This window comes from Squalius cephalus, assembly GCF_949319135.1.
Source record: "Squalius cephalus genome assembly, chromosome: 3".
Lineage (NCBI taxonomy): Eukaryota > Metazoa > Chordata > Actinopteri > Cypriniformes > Leuciscidae > Squalius > Squalius cephalus.
In genome coordinates, this window is record NC_137124.1 from 12,602,301 (window position 1) to 12,628,028 (window position 25,728).

At 37.8% G+C, this 25,728-nt stretch overlaps 1 protein-coding gene across 5 annotated transcripts in view; it reads right to left on the reverse strand.

The window, feature by feature from the left end:
* Positions 1–636: 636 nt before the first annotated feature.
* The window catches only part of nav2a (neuron navigator 2a), a 193,931-nt gene continuing 168,839 nt past the window's right edge, over positions 637–25,728 (reverse strand). For all 5 annotated transcript variants that reach the window (XM_079866104.1, XM_079866105.1, XM_079866106.1 and 2 more), the window contains 25 exons: positions 24,539–25,235; positions 22,799–23,215; positions 21,203–21,268; positions 20,417–20,467; positions 19,212–19,369; positions 18,812–18,991; positions 16,317–16,369; positions 14,504–14,527; positions 14,059–14,133; positions 10,849–10,932; positions 10,615–10,738; positions 10,148–10,308; positions 7,112–7,284; positions 6,868–7,021; positions 6,608–6,770; positions 6,395–6,495; positions 6,214–6,309; positions 5,608–5,776; positions 5,266–5,501; positions 4,905–5,059; positions 4,135–4,206; positions 3,699–3,895; positions 3,466–3,584; positions 3,140–3,340; positions 637–2,149 (listed from right to left, as the gene is read on the reverse strand). In XM_079866104.1, the coding sequence (XP_079722230.1) occupies positions 2,024–2,149; positions 3,140–3,340; positions 3,466–3,584; positions 3,699–3,895; positions 4,135–4,206; positions 4,905–5,059; positions 5,266–5,501; positions 5,608–5,776; positions 6,214–6,309; positions 6,395–6,495; positions 6,608–6,770; positions 6,868–7,021; positions 7,112–7,284; positions 10,148–10,308; positions 10,615–10,738; positions 10,849–10,932; positions 14,059–14,133; positions 14,504–14,527; positions 16,317–16,369; positions 18,812–18,991; positions 19,212–19,369; positions 20,417–20,467; positions 21,203–21,268; positions 22,799–23,215; positions 24,539–25,235 (4,052 nt within the window). In that variant the 3' untranslated portion in view covers positions 637–2,023. The remainder of the gene's footprint in view (positions 2,150–3,139; positions 3,341–3,465; positions 3,585–3,698; positions 3,896–4,134; positions 4,207–4,904; positions 5,060–5,265; positions 5,502–5,607; positions 5,777–6,213; positions 6,310–6,394; positions 6,496–6,607; positions 6,771–6,867; positions 7,022–7,111; positions 7,285–10,147; positions 10,309–10,614; positions 10,739–10,848; positions 10,933–14,058; positions 14,134–14,503; positions 14,528–16,316; positions 16,370–18,811; positions 18,992–19,211; positions 19,370–20,416; positions 20,468–21,202; positions 21,269–22,798; positions 23,216–24,538; positions 25,236–25,728) is intronic.

Here is a 25,728-nt window from a genome sequence, read left to right on the forward strand (position 1 = left end):
AAGATGAAAAAGACACTGTACACAAAATATTCCATATTTCCAAGCGCTGTTATAAATGGCTAGAAAAAGATTATTCAGCAAAATGCAGCCTGCAGGGTAGTCAAATATTTACACTGATATATTACAGCAAGAAACAAGGTTTCAGCAAAGTACACATTCAGTGACACGAGTTCCATTCGATTAAAGCCCTCCCATTTCAGTTACAACAATCACACACAACATTTGTGCTTAAAATGACTTCATCATCATCATCATCATCATAATCCATCAAAGAATATTAGGCACATATCCTAAAATTATTCACAAATTATATACACAGTGTACACACGATGTATTGGCAGTGCTGACAGCATTACAGAGCTTGGATATTTGGCTTCCGTTTGAAATCCACGATGATGTTGCATAGGATCGATGACTTACAGGAATCATACACTGGAGTGAAATGGAAGCAATGTTGTAACTAAAAACCCTGTAGTGCCATTCCAACAGCATTAGACAACGTAAAGAAGGTGAAAACACTGAAATAGCCCCATATATATAATGCTTTCCCATGCAAGGAAACTTACTATCCATCCAAATAATGTTCCTTTATAGAGAATCAAAGATAAAATTTTATGTACAAACCCTCCCGAAGCGTCCTTGCATTACGAAGCAGCAAATACAGTATATTACGAATCCAATGTCTATGTGGACTTTGTTACTCTTTCACATTGAATGCAAGATATGTACACGATAAAGGCCAAAATGGTCAATGAGGTAATACTCATACACCAAAGAATGAACGATTTCTCCTGCAGCACACGGTGCTTTTGCCAAGATGTTTTTGTGAAGGTCTTCAAGCACCAAGCAAAGCCTTACAGCTTAACCACTCAAGATGCACTTTGCCAGTAGTGATTATATGCATTTCACGTATATAAAGGCATCATCTGTCTCATATGCAATGTTTGAAAGTTTTCAAGAAATTGTAAAACGTCCCTTTTAACTGCGCCTGTGTAGTCAGTTTCGAAACAGATGGAGGCTCCCTTTATCCACTTCCAAACCTCACATTGTTGACATGATGACCATGAGGCTGTTTATTATAGGCCAACTCAAAGAGTAGCGCAGAGCCCTGTAGCTCAATTACGAAACGTAATCAAATCAGCATTTTTCGCAAGTATAAAACAGTGCCGTTTTCTTTACAAAATGGAGTAAGGCACCAGATTCCACTCAGCACCAAAAAACAGAGAGCGATCGAGTGTAAAAAATAGATAGATAGGCTTTGTGCTACAGTACAACACTGGATCATGCTGAAAGCAGGTGCTTTTAAAAAAAGACATTATGCGGAAGGGCAAACAAAAGCACTTCCCAGATGATAAATGAGTTTTTTTTCCCCAATCGTCACAATAAATAAGTCTAAACTCAAAAGTGTAGCACCATGCTATTTCATCCATATCTTTATCACGTTAAACATGAAGCGATGGTCAGCATTCGATCAAGCTGGTTTCGTAAAGTCGTGAGCAAATCCATCAATAGAGGGAAAGTCGATGAAGGTGGTGGTCTAATGATGTAACTCCTCCATTTCACCAGTAGAGGGTAGTAAAGAAAGTTTCTCCAACTGTTAAGGTGCGGTCACATTTATACAAGTTCGGCGAATTTTTGCAGGCGAAATCCACGCGATCTGTAATTTCGAGTGAGGGCGAAAGATTTAGCAACGGGTAGAAGTTGGTCACATGGATTCATACGTCGCTACACTATTGACAATCCGCAGAATTTCGCTAACGTGACCGCACTTTTACTTTTGAGGTAAAAATTGGGACAAAGCACTTTCTTCAGATTTTGCCGATGTAAAATTTCTTAAAAAGTGGTTCTCAAGAGGCAGCTTGAAGTGCCGTTGAGTTTTGCCGTTTATATATTTCTTTATATATATATATATATATCTTTTTATATATGAAGCGTCTTTATTTGGGTTACCAGCACCCGTTGTGGTTTCATGTAGACTTGATTTGGCTGCCGCAGCGGGAGTAACGTAAGGGATCAGGCTGGATCAGAGTGTGGACTCCAGGGAAGAGTCCAGGATATCGTCATGATGGCTGTTGCTGTTGGAGTCGCTGTCGTAACTCTGCGGGTTGGAGCAGCCGGCCGCCTCTTTCAGACGCAGGAGCATGTTCATCTGTTCACACGACACACACACGAATAACAGTCAGGACAGATGTCATGTGTTTGAGAAGAAATATGAGATATGTATGGTGTTGTATTTCAAGTAAAGAAATGACTAAATCTAAAATATAAGACTACTTTGTGTTTTACCAGTTTTTGTAGGTTACCCTGCCAAATGTCAATGTATATCATTGTCAACATACATGCATTTTTGTCATAAATAATGTGGTGTCACTGACTGACATACTGACACCTTCTGGTGTGGATGTGTAATAACACAGAAGTGACCAATGCCATTATAGTGACATCAGTGTTATTGTGAATTGAAACTTTTAAAAATCATTTTCGTTAATTTAAATCAAGTGAAAAAAAAAAAAAAAAACCTTAAATGAAATATAAATTTATATATAAATTTTAGATGATGTTAAGTACTACAATTACTATCTAAAACAATTACAAATAAAGCTAAATAGAAATATTGAAGAAAAAACACTAATAAAAATGACAAAAGCACTTAGCAAAATTAATAAAAACTTAAACTAAAATTTTTATAATTAAAATATAAAGAAAAATACTTAATAAATAATTCATAATATATAATACATACATTAATAATACTAAAATAACACTGAGTGGCATACTCTATTTGCTGACATATTTGTTGCCCATGATTAATTTATTCTTATCATTAATTCACATTAATTCATAAATGAATATGTTGTATTCGGCAGGACATGGTGATCATGATGAGGTGGGTCCCAGCCTTATGTAAACCACATGATATACATCTTTTGAGAATTTACACAAATTATTATGTTTATCAATTATTTTCAATCATTGATTTTCTTGAGCAATCCTTCCAAGACCATTTTTCTACTTTATAATGTCCCCAACTTGAAGAATTATTTTTTTTTTTTTCTAATATTTTTATTTTGATATGTAAACATAAAAGCATTAGAGAGCAGTAAGAGTTCATGGGTTCACTGCTGTTTGTGTTACTCACCAGTGGGTCGGCGTCACTGTCACTCTGAGTGCTCTGTTTGTTAAGGCCCTCTCTGGAGGCGGAGTATCCATCAAAGCCCACGTCCTCTGGGCGGAGCTGCAACAATGCTGGCCAATCAGGATGCTGATGAGAAGCTGCCCAGGGAAAAGTTTCCAGAACCCACAGCGCAGGATCCTCCCATGCTGCCCTGCGACCATACAGCTAAACAAATGCAAACAAACAGAGATTGAATGAACGCTTTGTGTCCATGGACTTTCACAGTTACATTTAATAAAACATATTAGTCAGAATAGGTGGATTTTCCTATAAAAGAGGGCAGATGTTACCTGTAAACCTTCTCTCACAGCCTCCAGCATGTAGGGGATGATGGAGTAGTTCCACAGGTCAGTGAACCAAACACGAGAACCGTCCACATCCATCGGACATGACAGGAACAAACGTGGACCTGGACGAAGACACGTGACGCTCGAATTCAACACTTGTGATTTAGACTGATTTAGACTAATTCAGCAAATTAGTAACACTGAGAACGTCTGTTAATATTGGTTTATCTCCGTACCAATGGTCACATCAGAGGAGCTGTGAGCCTCCAGGAAGCGGTTGAGGTGGTGCCAGACTTGAGGGATCCAGTCGATGATCTTCACCAGCTCCAGGGTCCGTGTTCGGCTGCCGATCTCAGTCTCGATCAGCTTCCTCCTCAGAAACCGGCCCAGGAAACCTTTCACCGGCTCCATGTGATTAGCACACAGCACCCATCTGGAACGGAAAACACACATTGCTCATGTTAACATCATCACTGCCTTAGAAGATGTTAAGTAAAAAGTTACAATCAATAAAAAATAATATCATCTATCTATCTATCTATTCTACTGTTCATTTAGATGTTAATGAAAAGGACTTATCGAATCTTTCAACAATAACGCAATGGCGCCACCTAGAGGTCACTCCATTGCAGTTTTTTCCCCATTAAGGTCAAGTTTTGAACAGTTTTGTACCTGAAGTTATGATGAAGCTGCAGGTTTGGAGCAGAAGATGTCGCCTGACTCATCGTGCCGATTATATACGGGCTGCAAATACAGAGAGACAAAATAAAACCTTTAATTGTACACTCACTTGTTGTTGTGTTCGTGTGAATGTTTGTTTGTTACACTGACTGTAGTGTAATTTTGTATATTGTATACACTGAATATATAGTGTGTACATAAACACATGATATTTTGATTTATACAAATTATATAAATACACACTTCTGTTCAAAAGTTTGGGGATGGTACGAATTTTTTTATGATTTTGAAAGACTATTGTTTATCAAGGCTACATTTATTAGCTAAAAATATAGTAAGAACAGACATATTGTGAATTGTTATTACTATTTAAAATAACTGTTTTCTATTTGAATATATTTTAAATTGTAATTTATTCCTGTGATGCAAAGCTGAATTTTCATCATCATTACTCCAGTCTTCAGTGTCACATGACCTTCAGAAATCATTTCCATATGCTGATTTGCATCTCAAGAAACATTTCAGATTATCATCAATTATTAACAGTTGTGCTGCTTAATATTTTTGGGGAAATTGTGATAAAAAAAAAAAAGTCAGGATTGTTTGATGAACAGGAATATCAAAAGAACAGCAAATGTTTTGTAACATTATAAATGTCTTCCACTTTAGATCACTTTAAGGTGTCCCTACTGAACAAAAGTATTCATTTCTTTCAGACTCCAATCTATGGACGTGTATTTCTAAAAGAAAGGCAGACTGACCAGCGCTGGTATTTGCAGTTCAGCAGGCCGTTGAACATCTCTCCCAGTGAGCTGACGTGATGAAGGTTGTCCAGAATGAGCACAAGAGGGGCTTCAGTCTCCGGTCCGTCAGCGCTGCACTGATCCACTATATTTGCCAAGTACTGACGCAACTCCTAGTAAATACATATATACATCTTTACTTTTTAATGCTCAAAGATTTGTAGTCTTCGGCTCATATCTTGTTAGCTAATCATTTTTATTTTTCGTTTTGGAGAAAAAAAGCTTTGTTTCTAAAGAGCCTTGCTCTTTTAGAAACTAGAGAGAGCTGATTTAAAAAGCATTTTTGATTTAAAAAAAAGAAAAAAACAACAACTCTCACTTTGCTGGATTTATGGTCCACATTGAAGGTGACGATGTTGCTCTCACTGGGCAGTTTTCCCTCTCGCAGTGCCAGATGCTCTGCCAGTCTGTGGGCCAGGTAGGATTTCCCAGTGCCACTGGGGCCTGAGAGGATGATCCTGCGATGTTCCTGGAGCAAAGACACGTAGCGCTGGAGCATGGGTTTGGGAATCAACGTCTCGAAGACCAGGGAATCCTGGGACTGAGAGTGCACACCTGAATTGAGAGAAACACGCACAGGCGCAATGTTAACAACAACAGAAATGTGGAACAACTATACCAAATACCGATAACAAATAAAACATTTTCTGATTGTGTTAACCTTTCAGCGAGATGTTGATCGTGTCATTCTCTCCCACGAGGTATCCACACGGCAGGAGTTCAGGTGTGTCTGTCCCGCTGGACCGGATCACGTCTCCAATACGATAGCCCTCAACACTGTCTGAACCCAGACCCAGATGACTGACCGGATCAACATGCCTGATGTACTCCTGCAGATAATCAAACCCAACACTTATCCACTAATACCTGGATGCTCTGTAATACACTGTTATACAGTGTGGTTGGATAATACTGTATGTTGATTCCACATCTTTCTCAAATTAAACTAGAGCACTTTTTGCAAACCACTTCAAGTTAAATACCTCGATAAAAAAGTCTTTCTGAAGTAAAAAGAGACTATTAAAAAAGTTGAATGAATCAGTGTTGTATATTTAAGAGTAACGAACTTCAGAGAGAGCTCAAGTAGTCAGTCTACACACTTTTTAGCATACACTTCTTCATGTCATCTCTGAGCCTTCTAGGCAACTGGTATGTTAGCGACACCTACTGTTCATACATGTATTTTAATATACCACAATCAGTCTAATGTTTCTGAATGTAAAGCACTCATCATCAACAAATGATTACAGTGATGTATGTGCATTACCTTAAACAAGCGCCGTACAACTCCATCAAGAACATCCCACTTGGTTTTTCCACTGACACCAATGCAGCCGATCAGGAAATCTCGATTCCTGCTGTCCTGTGGGAGACAGAAGACACAACATTAAAGCATTTTTTTTAAATCGTCCAGCAAAAAAAAAAAAAAAAAAAGCGGGAGAACTGACCTCTTTCCACATGACGTCCTCTTGAAGACTGACAACTATTTTCACATGTCTGCTCTCTTTCCGAGAGCTTCCGTCTCCACCGGAGTCATCCAGCAACATGTCTAAAAGAAGACGGACTTTTATGGTTTTCCCTCACATACAGCTACAAAAACAACCTTTAGGGAGCAACACAATAAGTATTTTCACAAAAAAACAACAACAACATTATCGTACCGAAGCTGGTGGACTCTGTGAGATTGAGGCTGTGTTGAGACAGGCCAGGCGTGGGGGTCGGAGTTGGGTTGTAGACGGACACTTGAGAGGACGCCCTGCTTCCACTGGCTTGGCTTTCCAACTTAAGACGATCATTTTCCGTCTTCAGCTTCTCGATCTCCACCTATCAGACCACCCACATGGGGATAAAACATGTAACATTCCTTTTTCTACTTAACAATCCAATGAATCTGATTGGTGGGACAGCAAGTCTCACACACCTGCATGCGGTTCATAGCCTCGCGCAGCTGGTCCAGCTGGTGGGCGGAGCTTAGGGCTTCCAGTCGAATATCCGTCAACTTCATCTCCTTCTCTCGCAGCTCATTACGCAACTGCATCACAGTCTCTGCCTCCCCATCCAGACAGTCCGACAGTCTAAATCACAGCATACATGTCCTGATTAATACGTGATTTCACCTTTGGTTTTAGTTAACAATGATCAGGTCAAGACACGAGCACACTCACATTGAGCTGGAGTGTGTGTTGCGGAGCAGCAGCGCTGAGGTGCCGGTGCCGTTGTGAGGGAGTTTGGGAGAGGAAGGGAGAGAGGAATCCGTCATCTCCTCAATGTCTGAGTGGGACGAGGCCGACTTGGGGGATTTCTTCTTACTGAAGGCCTGTTTGAAGGAGCTCCGCAGCTGCAATGACAGCAAACAGAACAAAGAGGAGATCATGAGGCTGAGAGTTACTGGAAAACGACCAGCAGGAGAAGCAGTACTGTGAGAACAGGGGAGGAAAACAGAGAGAGAAAGAAAGAAAGAAGGGAGAAACAGCCTAAAATAAAAAAAGGTAAGGTTGGGCATCATCCATATCAAAGTTTGAAGATAAAGCAGCCTTTTTATCTGGGATGTTTTATGTATAGATTTGAATGTGCTGTTATTTTGACAGTTTTAAACAATTACATCTATTTCGGGATAGTTGCAAAACCAAGAAGTTCATTATCAGCAAGTAAAAAAAATTATAATATCATAATCGAGATGTTTAAAGTCAAAAATTCAAAACAAAGAAGTTTATAATCAAGAAGTTAAAAAATAAATAAAGAAGTTCATAATCAAGAAGGGTAAAATAAGAATAAAAATTCTAAAAAGTTCATAATCAAGAAAAAAAAAATCTAAAAGACGTTTACATTCATTTACATTCAAAAGGAAGTTAATAATAAAGAAATGTGAATAATAGAATAAAGAAGTTTATAATTAAAAAGTTTAAATCAAGAAATATAAAATCAAGTTTAAAATGAAAATGAAAAACAAATAAATTCAAAATCAAGAAATTGATTATCAAGAAGTTCAACATTTAGGAATTTAAGCATTCAAAATCTAAAACTAAAAGTCAAGAAGTTCATGATAAAATCAAGAATTCAAATATCAAGAACCCATGACTTGAAGGTCAGGAAAAAAGTGGAAAAAACTCAGACTTTGCAGTTGTACTAAAATAAATATTAGCTTAATTGTATAAATCACGATTAATGGCATCTAACATAACGCTTGTGTTTATATATGTATGTTTGTGTGTGTGTGCGCGCATGTCTGTCTATACACATACAGTACACACTGTATACACATACGTTGATTATATAAACAAACTTTTATGTAAGATGCGATTAATCACGATGAATTGATTTGACAGCACTAAAATAAATATAATGACTCAAGAAGGAAATTATTTTGAATATAGGGGGAATAAGGGGAAAAAGAGGGAGAAGAGAAGGACAGTGTGAAGGAGACAAAGGAGCAGTGCATCTAACGGTTAGCAGGGTTAGGAGTGAAGCTGGGTTAACTAACACACTCTCTTACCTCATACACCTGCCATATGAAGCGACAGCACAGCGAAAAAACAGAGAGAGAGAGACACAGAAAAGCACATTCAGCCGTGTGTGTTTGTGTCCCGTCACATGACACTATCAGATCACCGTCTACAATCTCTACCACTAAATCTGCGGGAAGAACAACTGAGCTGAGAGTCTTGCTGAACTACATCACCATGTTTCACCTGAAAACCCATCAAGACCAACACAAACCCCTCAGTGATGCGACCACGAGGACCAATGCACAAGCAATAACACAAATCCATTGCAGGAAGAGTTGATAGGGACCTAGTTAAGCTGGTTACCCTTCTCCAAAACACCAGGACAGTGATGCATCTACAAAGCTGAATATTACATTTAAACAACTAAAATCAATCTAAGAATAACAACACAAACTGGGACACTAAACATTTAAAACTCAAACTGTTGGTGTATCGTTCAAAAGTTTGGGATCGGTACGTTTTTTTTTTCATGTTTTTGAAAAAAAAATAAAAAAAATAAAAGTCTGTAATTTATGCTCACAAGGATGCATTTATTTGATAAAAAATACAGTAAAAACCGTAATATTGTGAAATATGATTACAATTCAAAATAACAGTTTTCTATTTTAATATATGTTAAAATGTAATTCATTCCTGTGATGTCAAAGCTGAATTTTTTAGCATAATTACAGTACTCATCTTCAGTCACATGATCCTTCAGAAATTAATGTAAAATGCTGATTTACTGCTCAAGACACATTTAATATTATTATCAATGCTGAAAACAGTTGTGCTGCTTAATATTTTTTGTCAGAAACCAGATCATTTTTTTCAGTATTCTTTGACAAAAGGAAAGTTCAAAGGAACAGCATTTATTTTATTTTATTTTTTATTTCATGTATCAATTTAAAATCCTTGCAGAATAAAATTATTTATTTATTTAAAAAACTAACCCCAAACTTTTGAACAGTAGTGTATATAAATCTACAAGACTGCTAGCCTATCAATGTCACACTTGTCCAAACATAACAGGGTAACTGTAGTCATCATTATTTAACATACGTATTCATATTCATATTCATCATCTGACACGTCACCTCCAGCACAGGACACCAGCTACAGCCAGCATGACACAGCAAAACAGGAAGTACAATATATTAAACTCTTTTGCACTTCCACTACAAAAAGGCAGGTCCTTCAATTTCGCATTTAATACAGTTTTCAGGAAAAGCATCAGCATTTAGTTACATATCACGGTAGCTGTTTCTTAGTAGTATTTATAATAATATTTTAAGTTTAAGCAACTTCAGACAAAAACATAAAAGACAAACGTTAGACACAAACAAAAGATAGAATGAAGATGCACACAGATTTGCAACGGTTAAACAGTTGTTAGGACAATAAAGGGATAGCTCACCCAAAAATGACAAATCTGTCATCATTTAGTTGTTCCAAAAAAGATATTTTGAAGAATATGGGTAACCAGACAGTTGATGAACAACATTGACTTCCATAGTATGAAAAAAAAAAATACAAAGGAAGTCATTGTGGCACATCACCTGTCTGGTTACCCATATTATTCGAAACATCTAGTGTTCAACAGAAGAAAGAAACTCATACAAGCTTGGAACAACTTGAGGGTGAGAAAATGATGACAAAATGACATTTTTGAGTGAACTACCCTTTTAAATGTTGCTGAGAGGAGTGTGGACTCACCCAGTTCTTCTTCTTCTTCTTGCTGTTGGAGTCGGGGTTGTCCATGTTGGAGCCCAGGCTGGAGTGGCTGGTGGCACTGGTGATACTGGAGACGCTGTCAGACGAGTGCTGTCTGCGCATGCGCAGGTCCGGCTGCGCTCCGGGGGACGAACCGTTTTTACCTGACAAATGGACTTTAAGATTTTAGTCGACATCAAGTGTGCCATTAATGTAAAAAACTGCAAAACTAACCAGTCAGAACACAACGATGTCTGAAAAGCATCTACACATGAATGACAGATTTGACATTTTTGGGTGAACTATCCCTTTAAAAGTAGAAGAGTATTTTTAACACATTAAAGGGAATGATAGATGCTCATTTAGCACATTTAAAACTTCATATATTTTGTGTAAACGTATAGTTGTAGTGGTTTGTTTGTAATACATTTCTTTAAGTGTGGATTGATTGATTATTTTGTCTGCCTCACCTGTGCGTTCACTCTTGCAGGAGAGTTCTGGAGTGTTGATGACACCGTTGATGGCTGCTTGAGCTACTGCGTTTTGCTTCTTTAGCAGCTCGATGGTTTTCCTCAACTCGTTCAGCTCAGAGTCCTGACACACACGCATATATTTATTGGCAATGCATCTGCAAAATCATTTTCTCTCTATGTCTAATAATGAACAAGTGTGATAAATCCAAATGAAAGCGTGCTGATGTTTACTTTCTGTTCTGCGGTCATGGTGAGGCTCTTCAGGCGGATGGTCATGTTGCCTAAACTCTGCTCAAACGCTGCCACCAGGTGGGCCTAATAAAGAACAACAGGGGAGAAGAGGTAAAGTAAAGAAAGAGGGTTCACTGAAGTTAAAATGACGTCTTTGTTGCACGCATGCATCTCAGCTACACAATAATACACCATTCATATAATACATGGACATTGTGCAATCTGCCTTCAAGGGAGTACAATAAAATGTCTAAGCTAAGCTTTCTCCTTTGCCATGATAACAAGAAAAGCAAAGAAGCATTTTGCTCAAAGCTGCATGAACTGCATGACCTGTGCATGAGCCACCTGTTTATTGAAACGTAACTGAAGCAGCAAAGCTCAAACTTACTAAATAACAATCTTTACCTTTAAACAAACACTTAGATGTGCAATCTAAACTCTGGCCCGTATCCCAGACTAACAAGCAACAACAAAAACCTTCTTTACCCTCTCATTACAATTTACCTTTCCCTCTAAATCTAATTTTCCCTGTTACAGGAATAAAAAAAATTAAAAAATTAAAAATACAAATGATCTTTTTAACATTTCAACTGTTTCTCCTATTCCACAATGAGATTAAATGGAGATAAAATTGAGACTTTTTCTAAAGTCTCTTGATGCTCAGACTTTTCCCTTAGAAAACAACCTCAATATTCACACATGCACCCTCTAGAGTTTTAAAACAGATCTCAACAATGTCTCAAACTGTGACTTGAAATCTCAGAAAGTTCAACTCTAAACTAATTTTACAGCTCCTTTTATATACTCACAATTGTCTCATTGGTTTCAGTGTCATTTCTCATGAGATATTTGAAAGAAAATATCAGAGAATATTAAAACTTTTAAAGCCAATACTCATAAACTATGAAAGAGCAACCACTAAGCATAAACGTATCTTCTGGGTCATCGCCTCACCTTACATCCAACAGGGTCTTGGGAGCAGTCAGTTGTCTCCGTAAAGCCTCCCTGTCTATATGTTTCTGTCTGAGAGGGAGCGTGTTTCTCTGTGCACCCATGAGAAGGGTAGCGGTTCAAAGGGAGCCATATCAGAGAGCTGTTCCCGTCAGAACAAACATCACAAGAGCTCCTCTGCTGTTCCATAGATAGCTCAGCTTCAGATAACTCAACTACAGCGTTATATTATGAAGAAGTGAAGCTCCTCCTAGCATTGATAACTGAGACAGACAAAGCAGAGAGGCCGCCCGGGGCCTTGACATGTTTTACTGGAGTCTCAAGGGCCCATTTGTGTTTTTAATTCTTTTTTTCCCAATCTTTTTTCTTTCTATTGGGATATTCTCACTGTTCCATAGCTGAACACCCCAAAAAGAGTTGTGTCTGCATTACCGAATATAATCATCAAACCAAAGCAAAGTGCTGCATACGTCAAAACTAATCCTTCACTTCATTCCATGGCAGTCAAAAATCGACTTTTTCAACAAGTCGACGAGTTCATATTTATGTTACGTCAGAGACTGTACACACACGTGTTTACAATGGAAAACATGGCAATGCACCAAAAATAGCAAATCTAGTCTTTAGAACACAACTCCTCTTTTGTTAGTACCTCTAAAACATCTTGTCTGGTTAGTACTTAAAAGACAGGATACCTTTGCCTTGGGCATAATACACATGTCTTTATGATTTACACATGCATTTATCTTCAGAAGGACATATCAAAAACACTAAACACGGTCTGTACCGTACCATTTGTCCTTAGTCATAAAATATCAAATCAAACACAGTCTGTTTCTCTGGTGGAAATGGCACATACCTGTTCTGACAAGTCTGTTCTGCATAGTCTTGCTTTTAATTTAGTTTATTATATTTTATAAATATACACTGGCTGCCAATAGTATTTATTTTTCATAATTGTGGCTATCAGTGTTGGGGAAAGTTACTTTTAAAAGTAATGTGTTACAATATTGTGTTACTCCCTAAAAAAGTAACTAATTCCGCTACTTAGTTACTTTAATGTACAGTAATGCGTTACGTTTGTGTTATTATTTCTCACCTGGGCTGGGCTTGCTTGTTTGTTTTTTAATAACACAAAAAGTTGTATTTTTTGTAATTGTCCTTCTACACCAAAAGTGAAATGGATAAGCCTCTGGGTGACGAAGGTCAGCAGCAAAGACGCTGGCCAATAAAGTGAGATTAAATACAAGTATATATGTGTAATGTAACATATTTAATTACTGCAGATTTGCATTTCACTGTTTTCATTCACTTTTAGGAATACTGAATCTGTTTTTGTACAAGGGAGATGAGTAAACACTCATATTTAGTCTAAAACTACCAATACCCATCATGTTTACACAGCGCACACAACACCTCTGCACTTACTCATGTGTTCTCTCATAATGGCGACAGAAGAGTCAATAAATGGGAAAAAAGTAACTTGCGTGACTTAAAAAAGTAATCTGATTACATAACTAACGTTACCCCGACACTGTTGACTATATCTCACAAAGCGACTTTTGCGACCTTTTAATTGACCTGGTAATGGCAATTTTTCTTCTCATTATTTTAACTTTTACCTCAAAACTGTAACTATTTCTCATTTTATATCTCGCAGTATGACTTCACATCTCGCAGTTGTGACATTTTCAGATAATCTCGACTTTATACCTCAAAGTGACAAATTTTGTACCTCAAAATTATGACAATTTGTTAAAATTGCAATTTTAAATCTCATAGTATGTCTTTAGACCTCAAAATTGTGACTATCTCTCACAATTTCTACTTCATTGCTTCAACAGCGTCACACATTTATAACTGTACAACTGTGACTTTATTTTTTCGCAATTGCAAATCTCATATAAGTAGAGTAATCACTAAAGACTTAAAAAACAGGTTTAATTTCTTAACAGGTTTAAATACATGGGTAAGAACAGGCTAAGTGCAGGAAAAAGTATTACAAAAATACAATAGACTGTGTTTCTGAAGATATAGCCCTATTGAATAAAGATAAAGACAACTGGAAACTCCAATGAGGTCATGATCGACGCTGACATTAATCAACCACACAACCCACACAGGCGTCACTGGGATTACGATAACACCATTCATATGACGCCTCAGGTTGACAACTGACACTAGATACGGAATTGGGAATTAATTATGCCCCACAGATATAATAAAAGAATAAAGAACTATGTATCTGTGTCCACCTACATTGGCACTGAGTTGTGTCGTCAGGGCGGACACCTTTTCCTGGGAGGAGTCCAGTTCTCGACGCAGCTTGCGGATCTGGAGAGAAAAAAATGCAGAACAGAAACAAGTTGAAAAGGGGAAGAAAAAAAGCCGCAGATGAAAAGAAGAGGAAAAGGAGGCACACACAAGGGATCCAGGTGTGTCGTGGAAAGAGAACTTTGTGATTTGGTATCAAAGGGGGGAAACAGTTTGCAGGTGTATGTACAGAATAGAGGAGTGTTGCACAGGTGGACGTAAAGATCACAGAGATGTGCGGTGAAATGAGATCCGACCGTGAATCCACCCACAGTTTGTGTTCACAACAGGTCAATGGTGGTGAATAAACACGCTACTGACGGCAATGTGCTTCACAGGCATGTGGGGGGCCGTGTGTGTTGTTGTTGCGAAAGGAAAAACATGTCCTCACCTCTGAATGTGATTTCTCCTCCGTCTGTTGAAATAAAAAGACATAGTAATTAGCATGTTTAAACAGCATATTTGCACAGCTTTTCTTGAATAGCAGTTGAAAAATGAGCTGCTTTCTCTCCCGAGGGTATAAAACGAACACCACAGACAGCAACACACACCTGAAAATGAACAGTATGATATCCTAAAGCTCTAGAGAGGGAATTTTCCTTTTCCTGTGATTTATGAGCTCATATGGGTACACTCGCAGACGAACAGGAAGTTGGACACATTTGAATATCACTGAGAGTGATTCACTGTTTGGAAGTTGGTTACTAGATAACACCAGGCATCACCCACAGCTGAACTGAAAAGTTTCTGTAAAACCTGATGATCATGTGATCCAGCATGATATGAAAATGACCTAAAGAGCATTTTGAGCTTCAATGGAAGCAAGAACAACTGACCTTTGGTACAAAAGGAGTCAAACCTTTTCAGAAATGAGCCTCTTTGATTAGTGATCTAGAAATAATGTGCATTATGAAATATTTCTCATTCATATTATTTCATTACATTTCTTCATTTTTTCAAAATCATTCAAACATTTTTGAAAACATGCTTGGTGACACATGAAAGCTCAAGACAACAATAGCAAACCAGTGCTCTTTGTGTGGCGTCTGGCATGTAATGACATCCAAAAGGTGTGTTACGACATCACACTATAATGATTTTCAATGCTGTCGACACTAGTCCGACAGCTAGACTGACAGTGACATTAAAACAGCAGCGTTATCTGTCCGTCACAGCATTATATGACATGTGGGACAAACCCGCCGGCGTCTAGCTGGTTTCGATTGAATCAAATCTCGCTTTTTGTACATGTGTTTGATGATACAGACTCAACAATGTGACTTTATCAATGCAACTCTGATCAGAAGAGCTTCTGTTTGACTTCTCTGATCTTTTGTTGACTCTGAGACTGAAGATTGTCCTGTCATTATATCTGGCTTTTGATGAACGTTCAGTACTCTGCAGTGCAGAATGAATCAGTGCTTTCAAAAGCAGCACAGAGTTTTTTGTTTTTTGTATGTCTGTTTCTAAGGAACATTGTGTTTCTGCATGACAGCTGTCACCCACATACACAAACACTTTACAGCCTCAACCTACAGTACAGACAAAACACAACCAGGAGGAGGATCTGCTTGAATCTGTTCCTGGATCAGCATTAATACAGACTGTGGAATCAATTAACTCCAGCAGGTTTCAGTCCAGCAAGATACAAATACACATTTCAAGTCAACATTACACACCATAAGTTTCCTGTTTACTGGTACTTAATTGAGAATGAATGTTAATAATATGCAGCATAAATATAGAATAGAAAAATATATATATGTAAATAGAGAATGAGAGTAATCTAAAAGTTAAGGCTCCTACCGTATATCCCCAAGCACTCACAGCTCTCCCCATAGAGAGAGTCGCCATCATCATGTCTTTCCAGTCTTTATACTTTAGTAAATCTGATCCTTTCTAGATAAATCTCTACTACATAAGTGCGTAACTAACTAACTCCTCTGCTCCTGAAGTCAAGCTCATCTGAACTGAAGACTCACTACACGTGTGCCAGAGAGAGAAGTGTTGCTAAAACACTGCAGGTGAAAGGAGCCGCCCATATGGAGGTGTGGCACTCGACCTGAGATACTATACAATCACTGAGTGAAATATCTATCTATCGTACATTTGCATAACAATTTTTGACAATTTGGTCTTTGTACGAACCAAAGAGAGAAAAACTTTTGTTTTAATAAAAACTTTAAAAGGGCTTGAAAACTCACCGTTGAATAGACGGATGAGGTACTGGACACCAGAGAGAGGGACGATCCATGAACTAAAGGGATAAACATACATTTATAGAAATTAAGACTTGTTCTAGTATGAAACGCTTGCAATTCTACTGTGTTGGGGTGTAACAAACTGTTGCCACTTGCCAGGCAACGTAACAAAAACCCCAGATCATAAGAACATCATATGTTACGCAGCAGAGAAAGTTTTAACACTAAAATCAATACTTAATGGAAATTGTAGATTGTAAAGTACACAATACAGATTACATCCAGCAAAAATAACGAATGCTCATTTCTCATAAAAGCAATGATAACCCCCAGTTAACCTACACAGACAAACACACCCAGACAAAAGCATCGACCCACACACAACCGTCTAACAACTAAAACCTCTAATTAAACTTTCACCTGCCCCGACAAGATGTGACTCATCAGGGGTAATAACAGCGTCAGTCAGAGATTGCACCGCTGATCCTGAATGTGAGTCCAGAGGTGTGACTTCAAATCATTTCCCAAACAAATCACAGACATCAGCCTAAACACAGTCCACCCACGGGTCGCTTGGCACTTCCTGATGATGCCAGATCAGCCAAACGCCTGCCTGGGCGTGATGTGGGCGGGGTTACAGATGTGAGAATGAAAGACCAGCGGCGCTTATGAACTTGGCTGAGGACCACCCAGAAAACCAAAACATCATCTGTAATGTGTGTGTGTGTGTGTGCGTGTGCGTGTGTGTGTGTGTGTGTGAGAGAGAGAGCTTCAGACAGACAAATAGACAAGACAGACAGACAGACAGACAGATAGATAGATAGATAGATAGATAGATAGATAGATAGAGAGACAGATGATAGATAAATAGACAGACAGACAGACAGATGATAGTTAGATAGATGGATGCAAGACAGATAGACAGACAGACAGACAGACAGATAGATAGATAGATAGATAGATAGAGAGACAGATGATAGATAGATAGATAGATAGATAGATAGATAGATAGATAGATAGATAGATAGATAGATAGATAGATAGATAGATAGATAGATAGATAGATAGATAGATAGATAGATAGATAGATAGATAGATGCAAGACAGATAGATATATAAACAGCTGGCTGGATAGATAGATAGATAGATAGATAGATAGATAGATAGATAGATAGATAGATAGATAGATAGATAGATAGATAGATAGATAGATAGATAGATAGACAGACAGACAGATGATAGATAGATAGATAGATAGATAGATAGATAGATAGATAGATAGATAGATAGATAGATGCAAGCCAGATAGACAGAAAGATAAATATATAGATAGATGAAAGACAGACAGATGATAGATAGACAGATGCAAGATAGATAGATATACAGATAGATAGATAGATAGATAGATAGATAGATAGATAGATAGATAGATAGATGATAGATAGATAGATAGATAGATAGATAGATAGATAGATAGATAGATGATAGATAAACAGATAGACAGACGCTAGATAGACAGACAGACAGGCAGACAAACAGATAGATAGATAGATGGATAGATGGATAGATGGATAGATGATAGATAGATAGATAGATAGATAGATAGATAGATAGATAGATAGATAGATAGATAGATAGATAGATAGATAGATAGATAGATAGATAGACAAAGGCTGAGGATATGAAATGTATCTTCTTTACTTCCTGTGTGTGGATCAAGTCCTTTCTTAAACCTGTTCCTCAGGGACTTTTACAACACTCATGTTTCAGAGTCACAGAGTTCAGACCCATATTAGTGGAACATATACCGTATCATATTCTGATTCTGAACAGAATGTACATGGCTTTAAACCTGTATTTTGTTTCAGAAGTGACACTAAATACTCAGTTGTGCAATACTGGGTTACTGTGCCACGAGTGGCAGTTTATGGCTTAACTGTCTTTGGCTGCTTTGTCAATCATCTTGTAGAAAAGACTCACAACAGGTAAATGAGCGAACGGGAGATTCGGGCTGAGCAGAAAAAGAGAGAAAAAAAGACTTAAAATGTAACAAAGCGTTATGTACACAATGATAATTCAAAAAGACTCAATGTCTGTTACAGCAAGTAAAGAGATTGTTGGTTTAGTGTAATGGGTGAATAGACTGAGGGTAGACAGATGGGCTTATGCTGGATTCAGATGTCTGTGAGTGTTTTTCAACATGGAGTTCAAGCTGACGAGCTTATTCTCAAGCATTCCTTTTATCATCTTTAAGAACAACAGTGAATGAGCTCCTGATGCATAGACTTCCAAACGATAGGCCACAACATCATGCTGCCTTCCAAGATACTTTGTTTTGGTCAAATTATAAGGCACTGGATTTATCATTTGTGGATATGGTAATCCCAGAATGCAAAGCAATGGAAAAATTAAATCAAGATGGTTCACTACTGAAAAGTGTTGAAGAATATGAACGTATTGAACTCAGTGCAACATTTCCAAAGTCCAACATTTCTCACCTTCCTCAAACCCGTCCCTGAAAGATCCCGACCGGCTCATGGTGCGGGTCTTCTCATCCAGCGACATGCAGGAGTTGCGCAGACGGGAATCACCATGGCTGTCCAGCGGGACGTCCTGATTGGTCAGGCTGTTGTTGCGAAGGCTGGCCAGGTTTATCTGAGCACCTGTTGTGGGGCTTCCTGTAAAAAACACACAATGGCACGTAATCATATTAGATAAGTCAAATAATAATAGTAAAGTGCACACTTAGTTAAAGTCTATTTTTGTATTATTTCTGATATACTGGCACACATTTATACAGTGCATTCCAGAAATATTAAATCAAATTATCTTGACAGACTACGGACAGAAAATGTTATATCAAGTATTATATATTCATTCATAGTATATGCATTTTACCAAGTTGAGCAAAGTTGAATCTTGTTCCAGAGGGTGACGTCAAGCTGGAACCGGTGGAGAAGGGAGAGTTACTGGCTGATTCCTGCAATCCACCAGCCGAATGTGAGCGCAGCCAATCACGCGCCTCTTCCTGACGCAGCTGTGGTGAAGGGGCGTACCTGCAAGAGCATCATCCAATCAGACACCAGCATTCAAATGTCACTATTACAAATACTGTGATCTGAAACCTGACCAATGCATAAGGAAACAAAGACACTTTAGTATATATAAGGTCATTTTATATTTCTAATTGTATAGTATTGTATTTTAAATATTATGCCATAATACACTATTGTTCAAAAGTTTTTATGAAAGAAATTATTACTTATATATTCAGCAAGGATGTATTAATTGATAGTGACAGTAAAGACATTTATAAAGGATTTCTGTTTCAAATAAATGCTGATCTTTTTAACTTAGTTTCTATTCAATCAATGAGAATCCTGAAAATATGTATTAAGGTTTACACAAAAAGTATTTATTTGCACAATTTGCAGCATTGATAAAAATGTGAAATATTTCTTTGATTTCTGAAGGATCACGTGACACTGAAGACTGGAGTAATGATTCTGAAAATTCAGCTTTGCCATCACAGAAATCAATTACATCTTAAAATACATTAAAATAAGATGGTTATTTTAAATTGCAATAATATTTAAAAATATTACTGTTTTTACTGCATTTATTAATAAAAAATGCAGCCTTGGTAAACATAAGATAACTTTTGAACGGTAGTGTATATGAAAATATATGTATATTTTACATTTTAGGATATCTATAACTAAAATTAATGTGTAATATATACTTTGCATTCACACACACACAAAAAAATATTATTCAGAATTCACCAGTAAATTGCAAAAAGAGAAGATTACGAATAAAAATTGTGCTACAACTTTAAAGTAATAAAACTGTGGAAAGAAAAACAGAAATTTTCCCAAAAAGCTGCTAATTCACATACAGTACGTTATGTGATACGAACTCTGTACAAAAAGTGACAAGTGCCATGCGCTCACACCAAAACTGCAACAGAAAACAGTGCTCAAAAATAAAACTGTGGCCACACTGCATATTAAAACATGGAAGCATGTGCGAGAGATCAGAGAACAGAAAGAAGGAGAGCGTGAGTGTCATTGCAGTAAGATCAGCATATTCCCACAATGCACCTGTGCTTGAGTCCCCTCTTGGGAAGCGTGCTTCTATCACTGCAGGAATCGCTGAGAGATGGATAAAATGAATCAGCGAGGGAGGAGAGGAACTTAATCATGAGGGATGGTTTTCCAGACAGATAATAAGGCATAATTCAATTATAATTGCACTATTAAAGGTGATCATCCTTTGATTAATCTAGAACAAAGAATAAAAAATAATCTTGACTGTGCGGTCACATTAATTTTAAGGCAAATAAATCATATTTGTAATGAAGGCTTTGATTGAGCAAAGTTATGGATTTCAACACTAGACGTGGTTAGTGTAACAATTGCCAGCAGTTATGACAAAATGTTAAGGGTGCGCTTAAAGGTAGGGTAAAGGCAATGTTTTTCATAAACACTTTTTGCTATACTGTGTTAGCAATAAAGAATAGAAGAGGTCTAAATCAGAGCTGAGGGACAAGTTTACGGTTTATGTCAAGTTTAGGCTTACAACCAGGGTTAGATGCTTCTACATCAGTGTTATTCACCTATCATTTCCCTCTGATTTTAGGGATAACTTAAGGATAGGGTTAGGACTTAATTTCTGGAAAAGAATGTTGTTTCAGGATCAACAAAATATGTTTTACTTGGCAAAATTGTGGTGACCTCACTTGGCATAGATGGCCTCAAAACTAAGAACAAAACCCCAATTTAGAGTCTTTAAAACTACAGTATAAAATTACGCAAACACAAAGACACAAAGCCATGTCAGTATTAAAAAGCAGCAGAAGTGGACCCAGAAGCTATGGGACATTTTACCTGTCTTGCTTCCGTGGCAATGTGTTACGGCTGAATTTAGGACTCGCAGAGGGAGAGGAGAGGGGACTTGGGGAATGTAGAGGGGAGAGGAGAGGGTTGATAGAGAAAAAGATCATTGGAGAAGAGATGAATACAGAATTAGAGACACCCAAAGAGGCTTCCACACTGCAGTATCACAACTTTAAAGTGAGTTAAAGGAATAGTTTTCCTTTAAACATTTAAATTCTGTCATCATTTGTCGTTTCAAAGTTGTTTCAAACCTGTAAAAAATGTCTTTCTTCTGCTGAACACAAAAGAAGATATTTTGTTCCTATTATGAAAGTCTATGGGGTCCAACAACTGTCTGGTTACTGACATTCTTCAAAATATCTTCCTTTGTGTTGAGCAGAAGAAAGACATTCATACAGGTTTGGAACAACTCGAGGGTGAGCAATGCTGACAGAATTTTATTTTTTAAGTGAACTATTCCTTTAAATAGGTTTTTATGAGCACTGTGATAGAACGATGATTGATTAATTTAAATTTGAAATCCTAAAGTTTATTCATCATTTGGGTTTTTCAACAAACACCAACTAACTTAGTATGACCTGAATCATAGTATGAACCAGAAATGTAGGGGATTCACAGCATTTAAATGCGGTTGTCACTCCTAAAACTTTGCAGTGTGTATGTGGATATTCGGAATTTTTAATCAGAACTAAATTATAATTTACAATTTACCGTAATTGAGCTAATTATAATTACAACAATTAAATAACTTGGTGTGACCAGAATCTGAATCGAAATACGTTATCCATTTTCAATCTGAACTCAAATCTAATTTACATGACTTTTCCCAGAGTTCAGAAAATCACACTTATATATAACCTCATTTATCCAGGTGGAACCACTGATATATGTGGCGTTTCAACAAACTCAATAGAAAATACGAACTGAATAGTAATTCCAAATCAGAATGCAAATCAAAAACAGAATTCTAATTTGGATTTGCATTCCGATTTCGAATTCTGATTCTCGAAGACCACACACACACTGCAGCTGTCATATCTCTTCTTCTATTGCCATTACTATGCCAGTGTGAGTTCAGGAGTGACTCCTGGATTCCGTACACACAGGAAATAATCATTTAGAAGATTCATTCCCACATATAATTGTGGTTACCCCCTAAAACTTTGCAGTACAAATGTGACATTTCAGAATCAAACATACTGTAATTCTGATTAGAACTATAGGTCACATTTTAGTCAAATTCTCACTATTAACTAATTATTAACTACGGCTTTTGCCTCAATAAACTCCTAATTACGGCTTATTAATAGTTAGTAAGGTAGTTGTTAAGTTTAAGTATTGGGTTGTATAAGGGATGTAGGATATGTTCATGCAGAATAAACCATTAATATGTGCTTTATAAGTACTAATAAACAGCCAATATCCTAGTAATATGCATGCTAATAAGCAACTAGTTAATAGTGAGAACTGGACCCTAAACTAAAGTCTTACCAAACTATAAATTCTGAATATACATCACAATATTTCAATATTCCAGACCAGTATTAGAGATAAAACAAGTTTTTTCTTACTCTCTTCCAGACTCACCTCTCTGACATGCCCGTCTTGGCACTACCCGTTCTCATCAGTGCCGGGTGAACATCCTCACGGTGATGCCCGCTGCCTACAGACATGTCAATGGACTCGCTGCTGGTGTGCATGCTGCTCACAGAGGGGTACCCGAGAGCCGAAGAGCTGCTGATGGTGGTTCCCCAGGTCCCTGTGCCCGTGGAGTACACCGAGCCAGGGCTCGAAGCTTGTTCGCTGCCCCCTACGCTGGCGCCGCGACCCCCGTACAGGGGACTGCTGCTGCCACTACCTGGCACTGTGGAGGGGGAGTCCAAGGGCCCGCCAGAGGACTGGGTGTGCCCAAGGGTAGCGTGGGGGTTGGAGATGACCACCGAGTTTTTCATGCTCTCTGCAGTGGTGACTGGGGCTTGCTTGGCAGCCTTACCTCCAAAAAGTCTGAGAGAACAGAGAATTTATTAAAATCCAATTACAGTCAAGCCAAAATTTATTCAGACACCTTCAACATTTCTCACATTATCACAGTTTATTCGCTATAGTTTAGAAAATGGTAATAAAATATGACAAGAACTCAGAGTTATCAAAAGTGACCCTGGATCACAAAACCAGTCACATGTCGCACAGGCGTTTGTGGCAATAGCAAAAAATACATAGTTGTATCTCGGCCAAATATTGTCCTATCCTAACAAGCCATACATCAATGGAAAGCTTATTTATTCAACTCTCAGATGATCTCAATTTCAATGATCAAACCCTTGTGACTGGTTTTGTGATCCAGGGTCACAAATCAGTTGATATTTCACTGGTTTTGGCCATCCTTCTGTTAGACTGTCACAAATGAATTAGGTTGAATAGCTAAGTACACAATTAGATAATACCACTTTAGGTCAATACATTACTAAGCAATGCTTAATTTTGTTCAGTCTGTGGTGTAAAAAGGTCGCATTAGCAATTAAAGAAAAAACACTTAAGAAAACATGGTCAGGTCAAAGTGTCTGAATAATTTTTGGGTATAATATGTCACAGTTTACTTTATTTTGCTATCCTCACTTACATAAATGAACTATCGTGTCTTGCACCCACTATTAAAAAATATTATTCATGAAAATAAAATAAAAATTATATCGGGTGTCTGAATAATTTTTGGTTTGACTGTATATTAACAAAATACTTTTTTTATACAAAAAATATGAATGGTGTTGTGTATCGGAGTCTATAATTTTCTGGTCTCTATATGGCTTTCCTTCAGTGTAAGTCTATGAGAATTCCCCCTCTATTTATCATCCATAAAAAAAAATAAAAAAAATTCTGAAGGAGTTAAACACCAAAGTATGAGCAATGTGCAAGTATACTAAATATGATTGATACTTTCAAAGCCATAATTCTCTTTATTTCCAACCTTTAATGTTCACTATGTCCCTTTCAACCCATGAAGCTGAAGAGAAAAAAAGCATGTTTCTATCCTTAAATAATAGTGAGAAAAGATTAAAATAATCAATAACACGAGCAGCAAAAAACGTGAGCCCCCCCGAACAGTCGTGATCTATGACTGTCATAAAGCAGGTTAAGTAAACAGCTTCAGAAAGACGCTAACTATGGAACTGGAGGAGGTTACAAAAACTCATTCCTTCTTTCACATGTTTGGCAATGTAAGTGTGGCCTGAGAAGATGAATAGAGCCATTAATTGAGGAAGCGTCAATGAAAACTCAGATTTATAAGGGTGAAATTCTGTGTGGTATGTTAAACCACCCTGTCTGTACCTTCGCAATGTAGGGGACGAGACCTCACTGTACTTGTTCCCCTGCCTCGCTGTCTGTGGAATAGTAGCAGCCCCTCCTCCCGAAACAATCGGACTGGATCTCAGGTTGTCCATCTCTGAAGTCACGCCCTTCTCTTTGTCCGTCTGATTGGCTTGGATTGCGTGCCCGTTGGTTTTAGGAGCAGAATCTCTCGGCTTATTGGCTGTGATGGTAGTAAGGACGGGCGTTCGGGAACTCAGGCTTGACTCGATGCTGCTTGTGGACGATCGGTTCCCGTTGCGGGCCGCGGCCCCGGAGCGGGACGGTCGAGGTAGACTACGGTACTGCAGCGTTGAACGAGCACTGGGGGACAGGTATCCGTCCTCCTGAGGGGGTAATAAACCATCAACAGCCCCTTTTAAAGACCCTCTCCCACCAACCAGAAGTGCGGAGGATTTGGGAATCTTGCCCAGGGTGGCGGAGCCGCTGGTAATGGTGGCGCCGCTCGCTGTGACCAGTGTGATGCTGGAGGTGGTTACCACAGTGTGGACGCCGTTGGGCTTCTTGAAACCGAATGTGCTTGTGGGGACTCGACCTGCTGGGGTTTTCTTGGCTTCGTCTCCGCTGCTTCGACCGGCGTCTGAGGAAGAATGCTGGACGATGTTGGAAGAGGGAGACATACGGCCTTTTTCTGAGACCTTAGCGTCATCTGTTTTACCTATTGGAGAAAAGAACACTACAGCTGGAAGAGCTGATAATGCACAAAACTTGCAGATAATGTCAACACTGTGTGTGGGATTTCACTGTGTATTAAATTAAACTAGGGCTGCATGATCGAATTGTGATTTAAAAATGCGCAAAAAATAAAAGAGCTCAAGGTTTGCTGTGCTTGTTTGTAGGGCAGCACAATTTTGGCATTTTATTATTATTATTATTATTATTATTTTATATTATGATTATTATTACTAAATAAAAATATTAAACAAAATAAAAAATATTACGATTGTAATATTTCGGTGCAAATAAAAAAATTAAGAAAAAATAAGAATATTTTTATTTTACTGTACAACTGATAAAAATTGCAGACAAAAAATATTTTAAAAAGAATGCTTTTATTTAGGGCTGCAAAATCTAGCTATTTTTTATTATATATAAATAACACTAAATAATAATACTAATTATTATTTTCTATTATGATTTTTATTATTACT